Source organism: Colletotrichum navitas (assembly GCF_030913465.1).
Source record: "Colletotrichum navitas strain CBS 125086 chromosome Unknown LY79scaffold_21, whole genome shotgun sequence".
Taxonomy (NCBI): domain Eukaryota; kingdom Fungi; phylum Ascomycota; class Sordariomycetes; order Glomerellales; family Glomerellaceae; genus Colletotrichum; species Colletotrichum navitas.
In genome coordinates this window covers 470,668-481,551 of record NW_026850567.1, presented here as the reverse complement: position 1 = coordinate 481,551, position 10,884 = coordinate 470,668, and the positions used below count along the sequence as shown (strand labels likewise).

At 52.4% G+C, this 10,884-nt stretch overlaps 4 protein-coding genes across 4 annotated transcripts; 3 read left to right on the top strand and 1 right to left on the bottom strand.

Annotated features, from left to right (window-relative positions):
* The first annotated feature begins 36 nt into the window (after nt 1–36).
* LY79DRAFT_550275 (homoserine O-acetyltransferase) lies at nt 37–2,212 on the top strand. Its single transcript, XM_060557552.1, has 3 exons — nt 37–352; nt 537–927; nt 978–2,212. The coding sequence occupies exons 1-3, from the start codon at nt 310–312 to the stop codon at nt 2,017–2,019; spliced, it is 1,476 nt and encodes a 491-aa protein (XP_060415475.1). The 5' UTR covers nt 37–309; the 3' UTR covers nt 2,020–2,212.
* A 2,278-nt stretch (nt 2,213–4,490) lies between these two features.
* Nucleotides 4,491–5,374, bottom strand: LY79DRAFT_162962 (uncharacterized protein). Its single transcript, XM_060551160.1, has one exon. It carries the CDS (start codon nt 5,206–5,208, stop codon nt 4,711–4,713), a length of 498 nt encoding a protein of 165 aa, XP_060415474.1. The 5' UTR covers nt 5,209–5,374; the 3' UTR covers nt 4,491–4,710.
* A 617-nt stretch (nt 5,375–5,991) lies between these two features.
* Nucleotides 5,992–8,425, top strand: LY79DRAFT_668865 (H+ symporter; the record flags this gene model as incomplete). The annotated part of the gene is made up of 5 exons (XM_060563572.1): nt 5,992–6,175; nt 6,234–6,604; nt 6,659–6,708; nt 6,772–7,264; nt 7,325–8,425. 5 exons carry the CDS (start codon nt 5,992–5,994, stop codon nt 8,423–8,425), a joined length of 2,199 nt encoding a protein of 732 aa, XP_060415473.1.
* A 213-nt stretch (nt 8,426–8,638) lies between these two features.
* Nucleotides 8,639–9,377, top strand: LY79DRAFT_550267 (uncharacterized protein). Its single transcript, XM_060557551.1, has one exon. The coding sequence runs from the start codon at nt 8,689–8,691 to the stop codon at nt 8,944–8,946; it is 258 nt and encodes an 85-aa protein (XP_060415472.1). The 5' UTR covers nt 8,639–8,688; the 3' UTR covers nt 8,947–9,377.
* The last annotated feature ends 1,507 nt before the right edge of the window (nt 9,378–10,884 follow it).

Here is a 10,884-nt window from a genome sequence, read left to right as displayed (position 1 = left end):
ACCGATACGGCGACTACCTACCTAGGTAATGTAAGGTATCCATCCGTACTTCGGTACATTATTCCGCCATTTTCGGCGTAAATCTTTGGCTTTTCTGATTGAACGTTGACCTGTCACAGTCACACCGAGCAAGTTCAATCTCTGGATTCTTTTTTTTCCCGCATACCTCGACGTTGCTGAAGAGTCCGAGTCTGTGCAACCTTGCCCTCCACCTATCTGACCTGTAGCTTCTTCAGCATCATCAAGCTTACGAGCGTTACCTCCTGATTCTGGAGGCTTATACTGCCCCTCGTTCATTCCGAGATCGGGATGGCTGCGCAAAATCTACAGAATGGCGCTCAGCCGAAGTATGGTCAGTATGGTCCTTTACCTCATCCTACCTCAACCTTCAATTGCACATCCCTTATTTATTTAATCTCGGACTGAGCGGCCCAATGTGCTTTTCATGCGTTTGCCCTTTACCTCATGTTTGGTCGCACACCGCATAACGTTTCCACATGTTGAAGTGATAAGGCCAGTTGCTGAATACCTGTAAGAAAGAACCCAAACGCAGCCTGAGAACCCGTTTGCTACCCTGATTCCGGAGCAACAGTTCGCCATCATCCCCGAGTTCACTCTCGAATCGGGCGTCACGCTTCACAATGTCCCTGTGGCCTATACCACGAGAGGCAAGCTCTCGCCTAACGGCGACAATGCCATGGTCATCTGTCATGCCTTGACCGGCAGCGCTGATGTCAGTGACTGGTGGGGACCTCTTCTTGGAGGCCCCGGCAGAGCCTTCGACACATCGCGGTTCTTCATCGTCTGTATGAACGCCCTCGGAAGTCCTTACGGCACTGCGAGTCCGGTTACTGCTAAGGATGGAGATCCGTCAAAGGGCAATTACGGCCCCGAATTTCCTTTGACTACCATCCGCGATGACGTCAAGTAGGATGAGTTCTACCTGTACTTGAGGCAAAATGACTGACCCATTCCAGCCTTCACAAGCTCCTCTTGGACGACCTTGGCGTCAAGCAGGTCGCCGCAGTCATTGGTGGATCGTTGGGTGGCATGTTTGTTTTGGAGTGGGCGTACCTTGGCAAGGAGTACATCCGATGCATCGTGCCCATTGCGACATCAAGCAGACACAGCGCATGGGGTATCAGCTGGGGTGAAGCCCAACGGCAGAGCATTTACGCAGATCCGAAGTACGACGACGGCTATTATCCCTTCGATGACCCCCCATCGACCGGCCTCGGCGCCGCTCGCATGTCTGCTCTTTTGACCTACCGCAGCCGCAACTCTTTCGAGTCACGTTTCGGGCGCAACATCCCCGACCCTTCCAGACGGCAAACAATCCGCGAGAGGTCAAGACCCAGCACACCGTCCGAGGCGCACTTCCACATCCATAACGACGGCCACAACGTCAAGCGGGCCAGCCTCCCGCGTCAGAATAGCCAGAGCGGAACCGTAGAAACGCCAGTCGACGGCACTCCGGCCCAGACGGCCACGGAGACACTGGACCCCCAGTTTCATGGCCCCCAGACGGAGAGTCTGACTGGAGGCGACAATATCCCTACCTCGACCTACTTCTCCGCGCAATCCTACCTGCGTTATCAGGGACAGAAGTTTGTCAAGCGTTTCGACAGCAACTGCTACATCGCCATGACGAGAAAGCTGGATACGCACGATGTTTCCCGTGACCGTGCCCCGACCATTGCCGAGGCCTTGGCATTGATCGAACAGCCTACCCTGGTCCTGGGTATTGAGAGCGACGGCCTGTTCACGTTTGCGGAACAAGAGGAGATTGCGGAGCATGTCAAGAACGCTAAACTCGAGCGAATCGACAGCCCCGAGGGTCACGATGCGTTCCTGCTCCAGTTTGAACAGGTGAACCGCTACGTGCTGGGCTTCTTGAAGCAAACGTTGCCAGATATCATGGAAAAGAAGGGCGAGGAGGTGGAGGACACCGGCGTTGGCCAACTGACCAAGAGTAGCACTTTTGGAGAGGCCGAGGTGGAAGATATCACTGCGTGGTAAATGACCGCACCCTAGAAGCGAGGCTGGAATGGGAAAGCGCTGGTGCTGTACATATCGACGGATCGAGTTGTTGTTTGGCTGTCCGTTTAATTCAACATAACTAGAGTTTTTCAACAACTCAGCGATGCAGGGAAATGGGCGGCGAGGGGTTAGAAACAAAACTATATCATTTTGCGATGGCGTAAAGTCCGGCTGGGGTAAGATCTATCCGGAATGATACTCGTGCTAGTAATTGCCGCATTGCCTAACATCCGTTGACCAGCTCTTTGCTTTGCGTGGATGGCCGCAGCCCATGGCACCCGCAGGCGGATTGGCGATTCATGACTCCTGGGCCTACTTATTCGTCCGTGGCCAGGTGTCGCCTGTTGCAGTACTGGTGCCAAGACCATTGACTCTGAATGCGATAATCAGATGCCGGTGGGCACCGTACGACACGCGGAACAGATACCATTGCCGGCCCGGATGAAGGACGTATTGCAGCGTCAACTGCGCCGTTGCAAGAGTCCTCCCAAGCCTCCGGTCCGGCAACTTAGTCTTCCCACCTCCCCATCGGCAGCACAAATATAGTAGTAGGAAGAATACGGCTTATATCGCCGTGTCGTCGAAGAGGCTCGCGGTAGGGAGGGAGACTGCGTGGGATGCGTATAGTCTTTCAACTCTCCCGCCGTCTGGGGGAGTCTTCCACAAGGGGAAGGCAACTGCGAACTCTACACGGAACGCAAATCGAGCAGTGAAAACTAGGAAGCCGGGATTTGAGGATGTCGCACCTTGTGCGGTAAATGGATTGCCTGCCGGACGGCCGTTTCCAACAATATCGGTTCGAAACGAAACTTTATTCGGAAGCAGAGACCATAAGCATACCACCCGGTGTGCAAAAAAAAGTGCACACTTTAGCCCACCCACACCAAATGCTCCTTTTCCCTACCCCTATGAATAGAACCATTAAAATCCAAAAACTGCCATATAAATAAGTGATTTTAAATACTTATAACATTATCTACTAGAATTATGTCATTTTGCCCTCCCTCACAATAGTTTCTTTAAGTCGCTGGGGCATTTGGTCTACCCACTTGTTAATAGTCTCTTGCCGTAACTTTTGCTCCTAGGCCTTAATAGCTAATTCAGAAACTTTGCCCTCATCCCAATGTGAATACTGCCTTGACGTGTGCACTTTTTTTTTGCACACCGGGTGCATACCTACCTTTTATCGTTTCTGGTGCGCGGGTAGATGAAGATGTACGGACAAAGGCTATTATTTTTGGTTTGGCCAATCCTTAACATGTGGTCAAATCCGTAACTCGATTCTATCTTAAGACACTGGAACGGTGTTGAGAGGCGAACTCACCTAGGCGAACCAGTGCGGACGTTGAGTTCCGCAACACAGAGGCTATCATGACTGCTAGAGCAACAGCACGTGACCCCGTCCGTTTTCCACTAGTATTCCTGGTTTTGCTTCCTAGGTAGGTGCTTCAATATTCGCCGTCGGCAAGTTTTTTATTCCCAAGCTACATCTGGTGTGGGCCCAGACGCTATGTCGTACACGGCAATCCAGACCTTGCTGTTATGAGCTGTCAGCACCATAAGGAAGGAGCTGGTGAGAAATTGGTTGTACCAAGAATTATTGGTTTCTTGACAGCAACACTGGCTTGTTGACGGTACATGTATTGTATATGGACCGGACTCATGACACGGTCACCAGTTTCAGTGTCATTGGGTGTGCAAGGAGATGCGTCGGCTCTCGTCCCAACTGTTTTTTTTTTTTTTGTCCACCAACATTACTCCCGGCATGTCGGTAAGAGAGGCGTGGACAGACTGGCCTACCACTTTTGTTGACTTCTTACGAAATGCGAACCTTTTCCACATAGGGCCATAGGCACGCAGTAAACGTGGAAGACCTCGGTCTTGGACGTCCACGTGCCATAGGACATCCTTGTCAGTGGCTTGGGGAATCCTTGTCAGAACCCCCTGTTCGGTAAACCCAAGCAGGAAGATAGGTAGTAGGTAGTTTACTCCGTACAAGCAGGGAAATCCATTTGTAGGAGCCATTGCGAGGGGCTGATAACCATTGTTGTGAGGCGGACGAGACTTGGTTCGCAGAAAAAAATGGAGAAAAAATTACCTTGGCTGGCAAGTGTGAAGTACGGAGTCATTGGCTCGAGGCGGCCAGCGCAATAAATGCCAAGCCCAGTCTCCGGAAGAGGCGAAACAAGATGGTGGCAGCCACTAGCGCTGGGCTATTGCTTCAAGGACAGGTCTGAAAAACAAGGGAATCGTTTTCAACGGGTTTTATCTCCGCCATTAGAGTGTGTGAGAGAAAGAGAAAGAGAGAGGCAGGGAGAAATAGGAAGAAGGGGAGATATGAGAAGAAGACAAAGGAAAAGGGGGATGAAGGATAGACGAGGAGGATAGAAGCCCCCAACGTCAGCAGAGGGTGGGCGTCCAATCGGGGTAGACGTTCTGCCTGCGTCAAGGAGGGATCGGTATGGTCGGCATTCCAACGTCTTTCTAGAAGGAGCACCCCTGTTGTTCTCCAAGTGTGTGTGGGGGCAGTATTCGTAAACACACTAATAAGAGGAAGGAACCACGACCACAGTGCATATAAAACGTGGCTCGGCGTCTTGGTAAACGGCCAGTAGTGCGTGGATCTGCTTGGCTTGGGATGCACCTCCCTTTTTGCCGAGTCTGCTTGTGCTAGGTATATTGCCATTGCCTCTTATGTATCCGTACCGAACCAGTGGACCAGTAAGCATGTACACGCACGCGTTCTTGTGATGTGCGATCGGGGCCGTCGACCCATCTTCCTCCAGCCCTCTCTGCCCCTTGGACACCACCGGCGCCGTCGTTTTCAGCACGTGGTACGCAGAACCTGCATGTCGACCATGTTGACATTGTCACTGTCGATTCCTGTCCGTAGATACCCGCTCTTTGGCTTCTTCGCCGTGGCTGTGTCAACGAAGAGGTCGACATCTTGTCTGCCATGTCGGCATGTCTGACAGAGACAAATGTCCATTTCTGGCAGAGACAAATCTCCATGTCCGACATAGATAGACAACTGACATAGACGAGTCTCGGTCTCTGGCACTGGACAAAGTCTATCCGAATACCTACTGCATCGATCCCTGTTTCTAGCGCGTCGGCTTGAGACACACTGACCACGTCCCCCAAACGCCTGCAAACTCTCTTCTGCATGGGTCGAGTCACCTTCTCAGCCCTGTCTTGTGCGCTTTTGTCGGATCCGGGACCACTGTGTATTATACTCAACAACAATATAGTGACAGATGTGAATCACTCTGTTCCTTTGCCGCTACCGACTCCTATCTTAAACTTCTTCCGACCCTCAAAGCCGAGATTATCAGTTACCTAACTGCACACGGACTCCGCGACCCGGAACCTCAGCGCCTTCATATCTAACACGTCTCGCGGACGCTACCCCCTCTCCTTCCCACCCTCCTCTACCTACCTAGGTGCTTGGCACCCCCGCCTTGCAACTTGCCTGCCTTGGGGAGCCCCTGTCAAACCCATGCTCAGCTCCTCGCCCCATTGCCTGGGACTGACGGAGAGCACGAGGCTCCATCTTTCGGCATGCGCCTCTGTGACATGGGAGCGTTTTCCTTTAAACCCCCCCGCCACCTTTACATTCCGCACAGAGTCGAGCCGTCTATTAGATTACAACCGTGATACTGAACGACCTGCTATCTCCGCTGCACAACGGCGACGTCTCATCTTGCAACGCCCGAAACAGCGGCCTTCGATACCGACCGTGTGACAGTGTCGAATTGTTCGCGAATTGCGTGTGAAGAAGAGGGTGCCTGGACTGAGGAAAACGGGATCAATCGATTACACACGGACTGTTGAAACTCCATCATGGCACCCGGGGGCGGGCGAACGACTGCGACTTAGAACAGGCAAATTTGCCATCGCGAACACACTCTTCCTCACCGCTCCACTTCTCGAAAACGCCATTGTTCCGAGATGGACAGCGCGCTGCCGTCACCGATGGCCCTCCCGCCCCCCGCCGATCGAATTCACCGGCGGACAAATGGGGGCAACAACGCCTTCCACAACTTTGCAAACGACTATTCTCATATATCAGATCCCAACTTGCGAAGAAGGCTGGCACTGAGCGAGATTGACAAGGTCCCTTTTGGCTTATACCGTTTGTCAACACCATACCTGAACGCCATTGTAACTGTAGACTGACACGCCCCTCATAGATGTAAGAGCCATTCTGGTTGGGGGGGTTGGCTTCTTCCTCGATTCTTACGACATTTTCGCCGTTAACCTCATCACCACCTTGCTCGGCGTGGTATTCTGGCAAGGACCTCCCAGTCAGCACGCACACGGTTACGGCGGCAACAATGGCGAGCTGCCAAGCTCCGTTAACTCGGCCCTGAAAGCATCGACCAGCGCCGGTATCATCATCGGCCAGATTCTCTTCGGCTGGTTGGCCGATGTATTTGGTAGACGGAGGATGTACGGCGTGGAGCTCGGAATCATCATTTTGGCCACCATGAGCGCTGCGCTCGTGTCGCCAAGCCAATCGGTCAGCTTCACCGGACTCATGATATTCTGGAGGGTCATCATGGTAAGCAGAGCTTGTTCAGACGCAAAAAGAATATGCGCGTTAACAATACTTCAGGGCGTTGGTATCGGTGGTGATTACCCACTCAGTTCTGTCATTACTTCAGAGTAAGTTGGACCATGAATCAAAAGTCCTATAGCAGCGCCTCTTGGGACTGAGACATGATGCAGGTTTGCGCCCACCCGCTGGAGAGGAGCCATGATCGCTGCCGTTTTCTCGATGCAAGGTATGGGTCAGCTGGGTGCTGCCCTCGTTGCACTGGTTGTCGCCGAGGCGTTCAAGGGCTCCTATACGGACGTGCACACTCTCAGCGACTGCCACGATCGTTGCCAACTGGCAGCTGACCGCTCATGGCGCATCATCGTCGGCATGGGCGCAGTACCGGCCTGCATAGCCTTATACTACCGAATCACGATCCCCGAGACGCCTCGCTACACCTTTGACGTCGAACAGGACGTTGAAAAAGCCGACGCCGACATCCGAGCATACATGGCGAGCAAGTCCAAGGGAGAATACGACCCAGAATTGCAAGCAAAGATGAAGAAGGAAGCTGGCCCCGCCTTCAACACACCGACTGCGTCTTGGCCCGATGCCTGGGCGTACTTCTCGCAGTGGAAGCACCTCAAGATGCTCATTGGTACCTCCTTCTCATGGTTCTTTCTGGTAAGTCAGGCAGATGAAGAACGCATAACCATGACAAACGAACTCACACACATTCGACAGGATTTGGCATTCTACGGCCTCGGCCTAAACAGCACCGTAGTGCTGCAGACCATCGGCTATGCCGATGGTAATAACTTTTATGAGAGACTGCACAACCAGGCAGTCGGTCTCATCATTCTGGCGTGCGCCGGCGCCATCCCAGGTTACTGGACATCGGTGTTTACGATAGATACCCTCGGCCGTAAGCCCATCCAAGTCATGGGCTTTTTCATTCTGACTGCGATATTCTGTGTCCTCGGCTTTATGCTTCACCAGCTCCCCAACCCCGTCTTCATCACAATTTACGTCATTGGTCAGTTCTTCTTCAATTTTGGCCCAAACACCACGACCTTCATCGTCCCCGGCGAATGCTTCCCGACGCGGTACCGCTCTACAGGGCACGGAATGTCGGCAGCGATGGGCAAGGTCGGCGCAATCCTGGCGCAGGTTATCAGCATTCCTCTGCTAGCCAGAGACGTCTCGGGCGATTGCCACGGCGATCACTGCGCTCCCCGGCTTGACCGCCTCCTGGAGCTTTTTGCCCTCTTCATGTTCCTGGGTACGCTGTCTTCCTTGCTGATCCCGGAGACGAAAGGCATGACGCTGGAAGAACTGGCCGGCGAACCTCCGACTTCTTATAACCGTGGCCGCAACGGCAGTATATTGAACTACCCCCTCCAAACCACAAAGTGGAATCCGTTCTCCGGCGGCCAACCGGCGGGTTTCCACTACCCCCGCATCAGAAACATAAAAACCTCCCGGGTCGGAATCATGACGTCCCCTGTGCTTTTAGCTGAGGAGCAGCGTCAGAGAAGGAGTCAATCCCGTTTCTGGCATAAGAAGAAGGAACGAGGCCGGGAGAGCAGCGCGAGCGGCACAGAAGATTACACTAGGAATTTTCGCAACAGCGGCGTCTCCTCGGCATACGGACGGAATATGGGCACTGCTGATGAGCATATCCCTCCAGATTCGATGGCCCTCGAAGTGCTTCCGACTTGGGGCGCCGGCTGGGGTCGAGTGGATCGCGGTGCACAGCCGATGGACAACGTCAAGCTGCACGATGTAGGCAGTCTATTACGAAGGGAATCCTATAGAGATTCCAGCAGGGACTCTCGAGCTTAAGTGTGTGTGTATATACTACTTTGGGACAAGCGGGGCGTCACGGGTGACCTTTTAACCGGCCAATGCCCCCGTGTTTGACGGCGGCGACGTTGGATCTGCCGAGGAGTACATATTTGTCTAGATACTTTAGTTTTGTCTTGTATGATAATGCCCGTCATGAGACCGTCCACACGGTTACTGTAACGTTTTACGAAACTCTATCCGTAATATATCATTCCATTCATCTGTTGCTCCGCCCTACGAGTGTTTTCCGATTAAGCAGAATGGAGAGCTTACGTCCTTACGTAGTGTTGGTGCTAGGATGTATCTCTGGTCTGCTTCCACCGATTCCTGCCCAAGTAGACCACACCCAGGCGCTTTTACGCTGCTCCGTAGCCATCGGTGGACCAAGGAGGCCTGAAATTGACAGCAAGCCGTGTCGAAAGGTGTCGTGTCCTGCTAAAAGCTCGAAACATAGAGCTCATTGGATGGACAGATCTGCGCAACCACAGAGTCTTTCACACTCACGAAGCCAGGTGTAACGTAGACTGGCTCTCGAATGATGAGTTCTCCAAAAATGGGCTATTAGGAATGGGTCGTCCTAGGAGAAGGACAAGATGTGGATGCTATCCGATGTTCGAGATTCGTTCGCACCGGAAGGTGTAGAAGCTGCCTCGACAGCATCGGCGCTCGGGATTTTTTGTGACCGGAAACTTCATGGTTCTCTCAGTTTATCATTGAAAGCCAATTATTTACAGACTTGAATGAGGCTAAATGGTTGCTTCTCCAGACTGCCGAACAGATCGTTTTACAAAAAGTGGCTGACGGTTGCGGTAGAGGGGGACAAGGGTACCTGTTGGTATCACAGGCGATCGATCGATGGCAGCAATAGCGTATATTGACTATTTGCTGCTGAAGTTGTTGATCGATTAGTCGAAAAAGAAGAAGAAGGAGAAAGTGGCCACTGCCGTGGATATCACCATGGTGAAGGTGAGCAACCGAGGCGGGCCACGTGACCTCGGAGCGGCCCCACTTCACCACTGGTCGAGCCGGTTGGTGATATCGCAACAGTACCGTAAACTGAACAAAGGCGTCGAGTCTCTCGGCCCCTGGCCAGCGTACAAGCAATTTTTCAGATGAGCTATATATCACAACGAGCTTCGTTATAATGAGGCTTCGTGGATACGGGGAGCAATGCGAGAAGTCGCGTGACTATCCGCCAGAAGAGTATTTTGAGCGTTTCTCATATTCAAGCACTTTATATTTCACCTCATGCCTAGGTAGTTGTTCGCTCAAACTAATCATTGTGTATCTTTTCTCCCCACAGTCAATGGTAATCTCTGGTCTGCTGTTGACAGAGAGCTTTAGGTGGGAGACGTCGGACCCGACGTCTAGGCAACACAGATGTGAGACATATCCTCGTCACCATGACGCCCTTCTAAAGCTACAACCGAAATCTATCTTTGCCAATTCCGCCGTGGAATTAACATCCTTGAAAGGCCCCAGAATGAGCTTGATGAGATGATGCTGAAGGAGATTTATTGTGTCATCTGTGTGCTTGATCGCTTCCGCTACATGGATCCTCAACCCTGTTCGACGCCTCGCTAGCTGCCGAGCTACTGCGCTGGAAATTAAAGATGCCCCGTCACGATGCATTTCCCTTTTTTGATGAAGAATGCAGCGCCGAAGAGCCTTAATTTTGCCGACAGCCTCGGTAACTTACCCGTGGTTACGTACAACCTTCCAAGACTGGCATGGTTGATTTGGCCTCTGGTGCCTCCGACAGTATACCTGCATTAGGGCGTGGGCTGTCATCCGAACCCTACTAACTGACGATCATGGACTGAATGTGCTGTTATTCTCTTCTGCTCCACCGGTCTAGCCCGTTGGACGCAACGAGCTGGAGCCTTTAAGCAGAGCACCTGTTCCGATCGCCTGCTATCACCGGTGGCGGAGCTTATCTCTGATGTGGCCCGCCACAAGCCACATAATCCACCTAAACAATGGATGAAATTCCACCTTTGTCAACAGGGCAACCCGCGATAGCTTCTTTTCTCCCTCACTCACAATTGAGAATGACCTCGGTACCCCAACTGTTCGCCAGCGCTTGAACCTGGATTGCCACCCCTGCAATGCCAACGATGCGACTATTCACACGTGGGGATCGTTCAGATGTAGGGCGAGTGGGTGGGTGGTTTGAGAGTTACTGAGGGCCGAAACATCCGAGCCAAATCCTACGCTAAGAACGATTGGACTGCATGCGGCGGTCGTACATCGGGGACGATCTATTCTCTTGCTTTGGGTAAGCAAGAGAATAGGCCGCAAACCTGAGCCTCGGCTCCAAGTGGATCTTATTCAATAACGACCCAATGGCCGTTACCGACAATGTGTAAAGGCGGTTCACCTATGCAGTTTACGTCTTTAGCCCACTGTGTACTTAGACTATGTAGATTAAAAAAAAATTAGTGTATCTGAGCAAC

Excerpts from the sequence above, each read along its gene's own strand:
- LY79DRAFT_162962 (XM_060551160.1), bottom strand. The coding sequence starts at position 5,208 with ATGCAGAAGAGAGTTTGCAGGCGTTTGGGGGACGTGGTCAGTGTGTCT.
- LY79DRAFT_550267 (XM_060557551.1), top strand. The coding sequence starts at position 8,689 with ATGGAGAGCTTACGTCCTTACGTAGTGTTGGTGCTAGGATGTATCTCT.
- LY79DRAFT_550275 (XM_060557552.1), top strand. The coding sequence starts at position 310 with ATGGCTGCGCAAAATCTACAGAATGGCGCTCAGCCGAAGTATG. Across the intron at positions 353-536 it reads TGGCGCTCAGCCGAAGTATG|AAAGAACCCAAACGCAGCCT; the intron begins GTCAGTATGGTC and ends AATACCTGTAAG. Across the intron at positions 928-977 it reads ACCATCCGCGATGACGTCAA|CCTTCACAAGCTCCTCTTGG; the intron begins GTAGGATGAGTT and ends GACCCATTCCAG.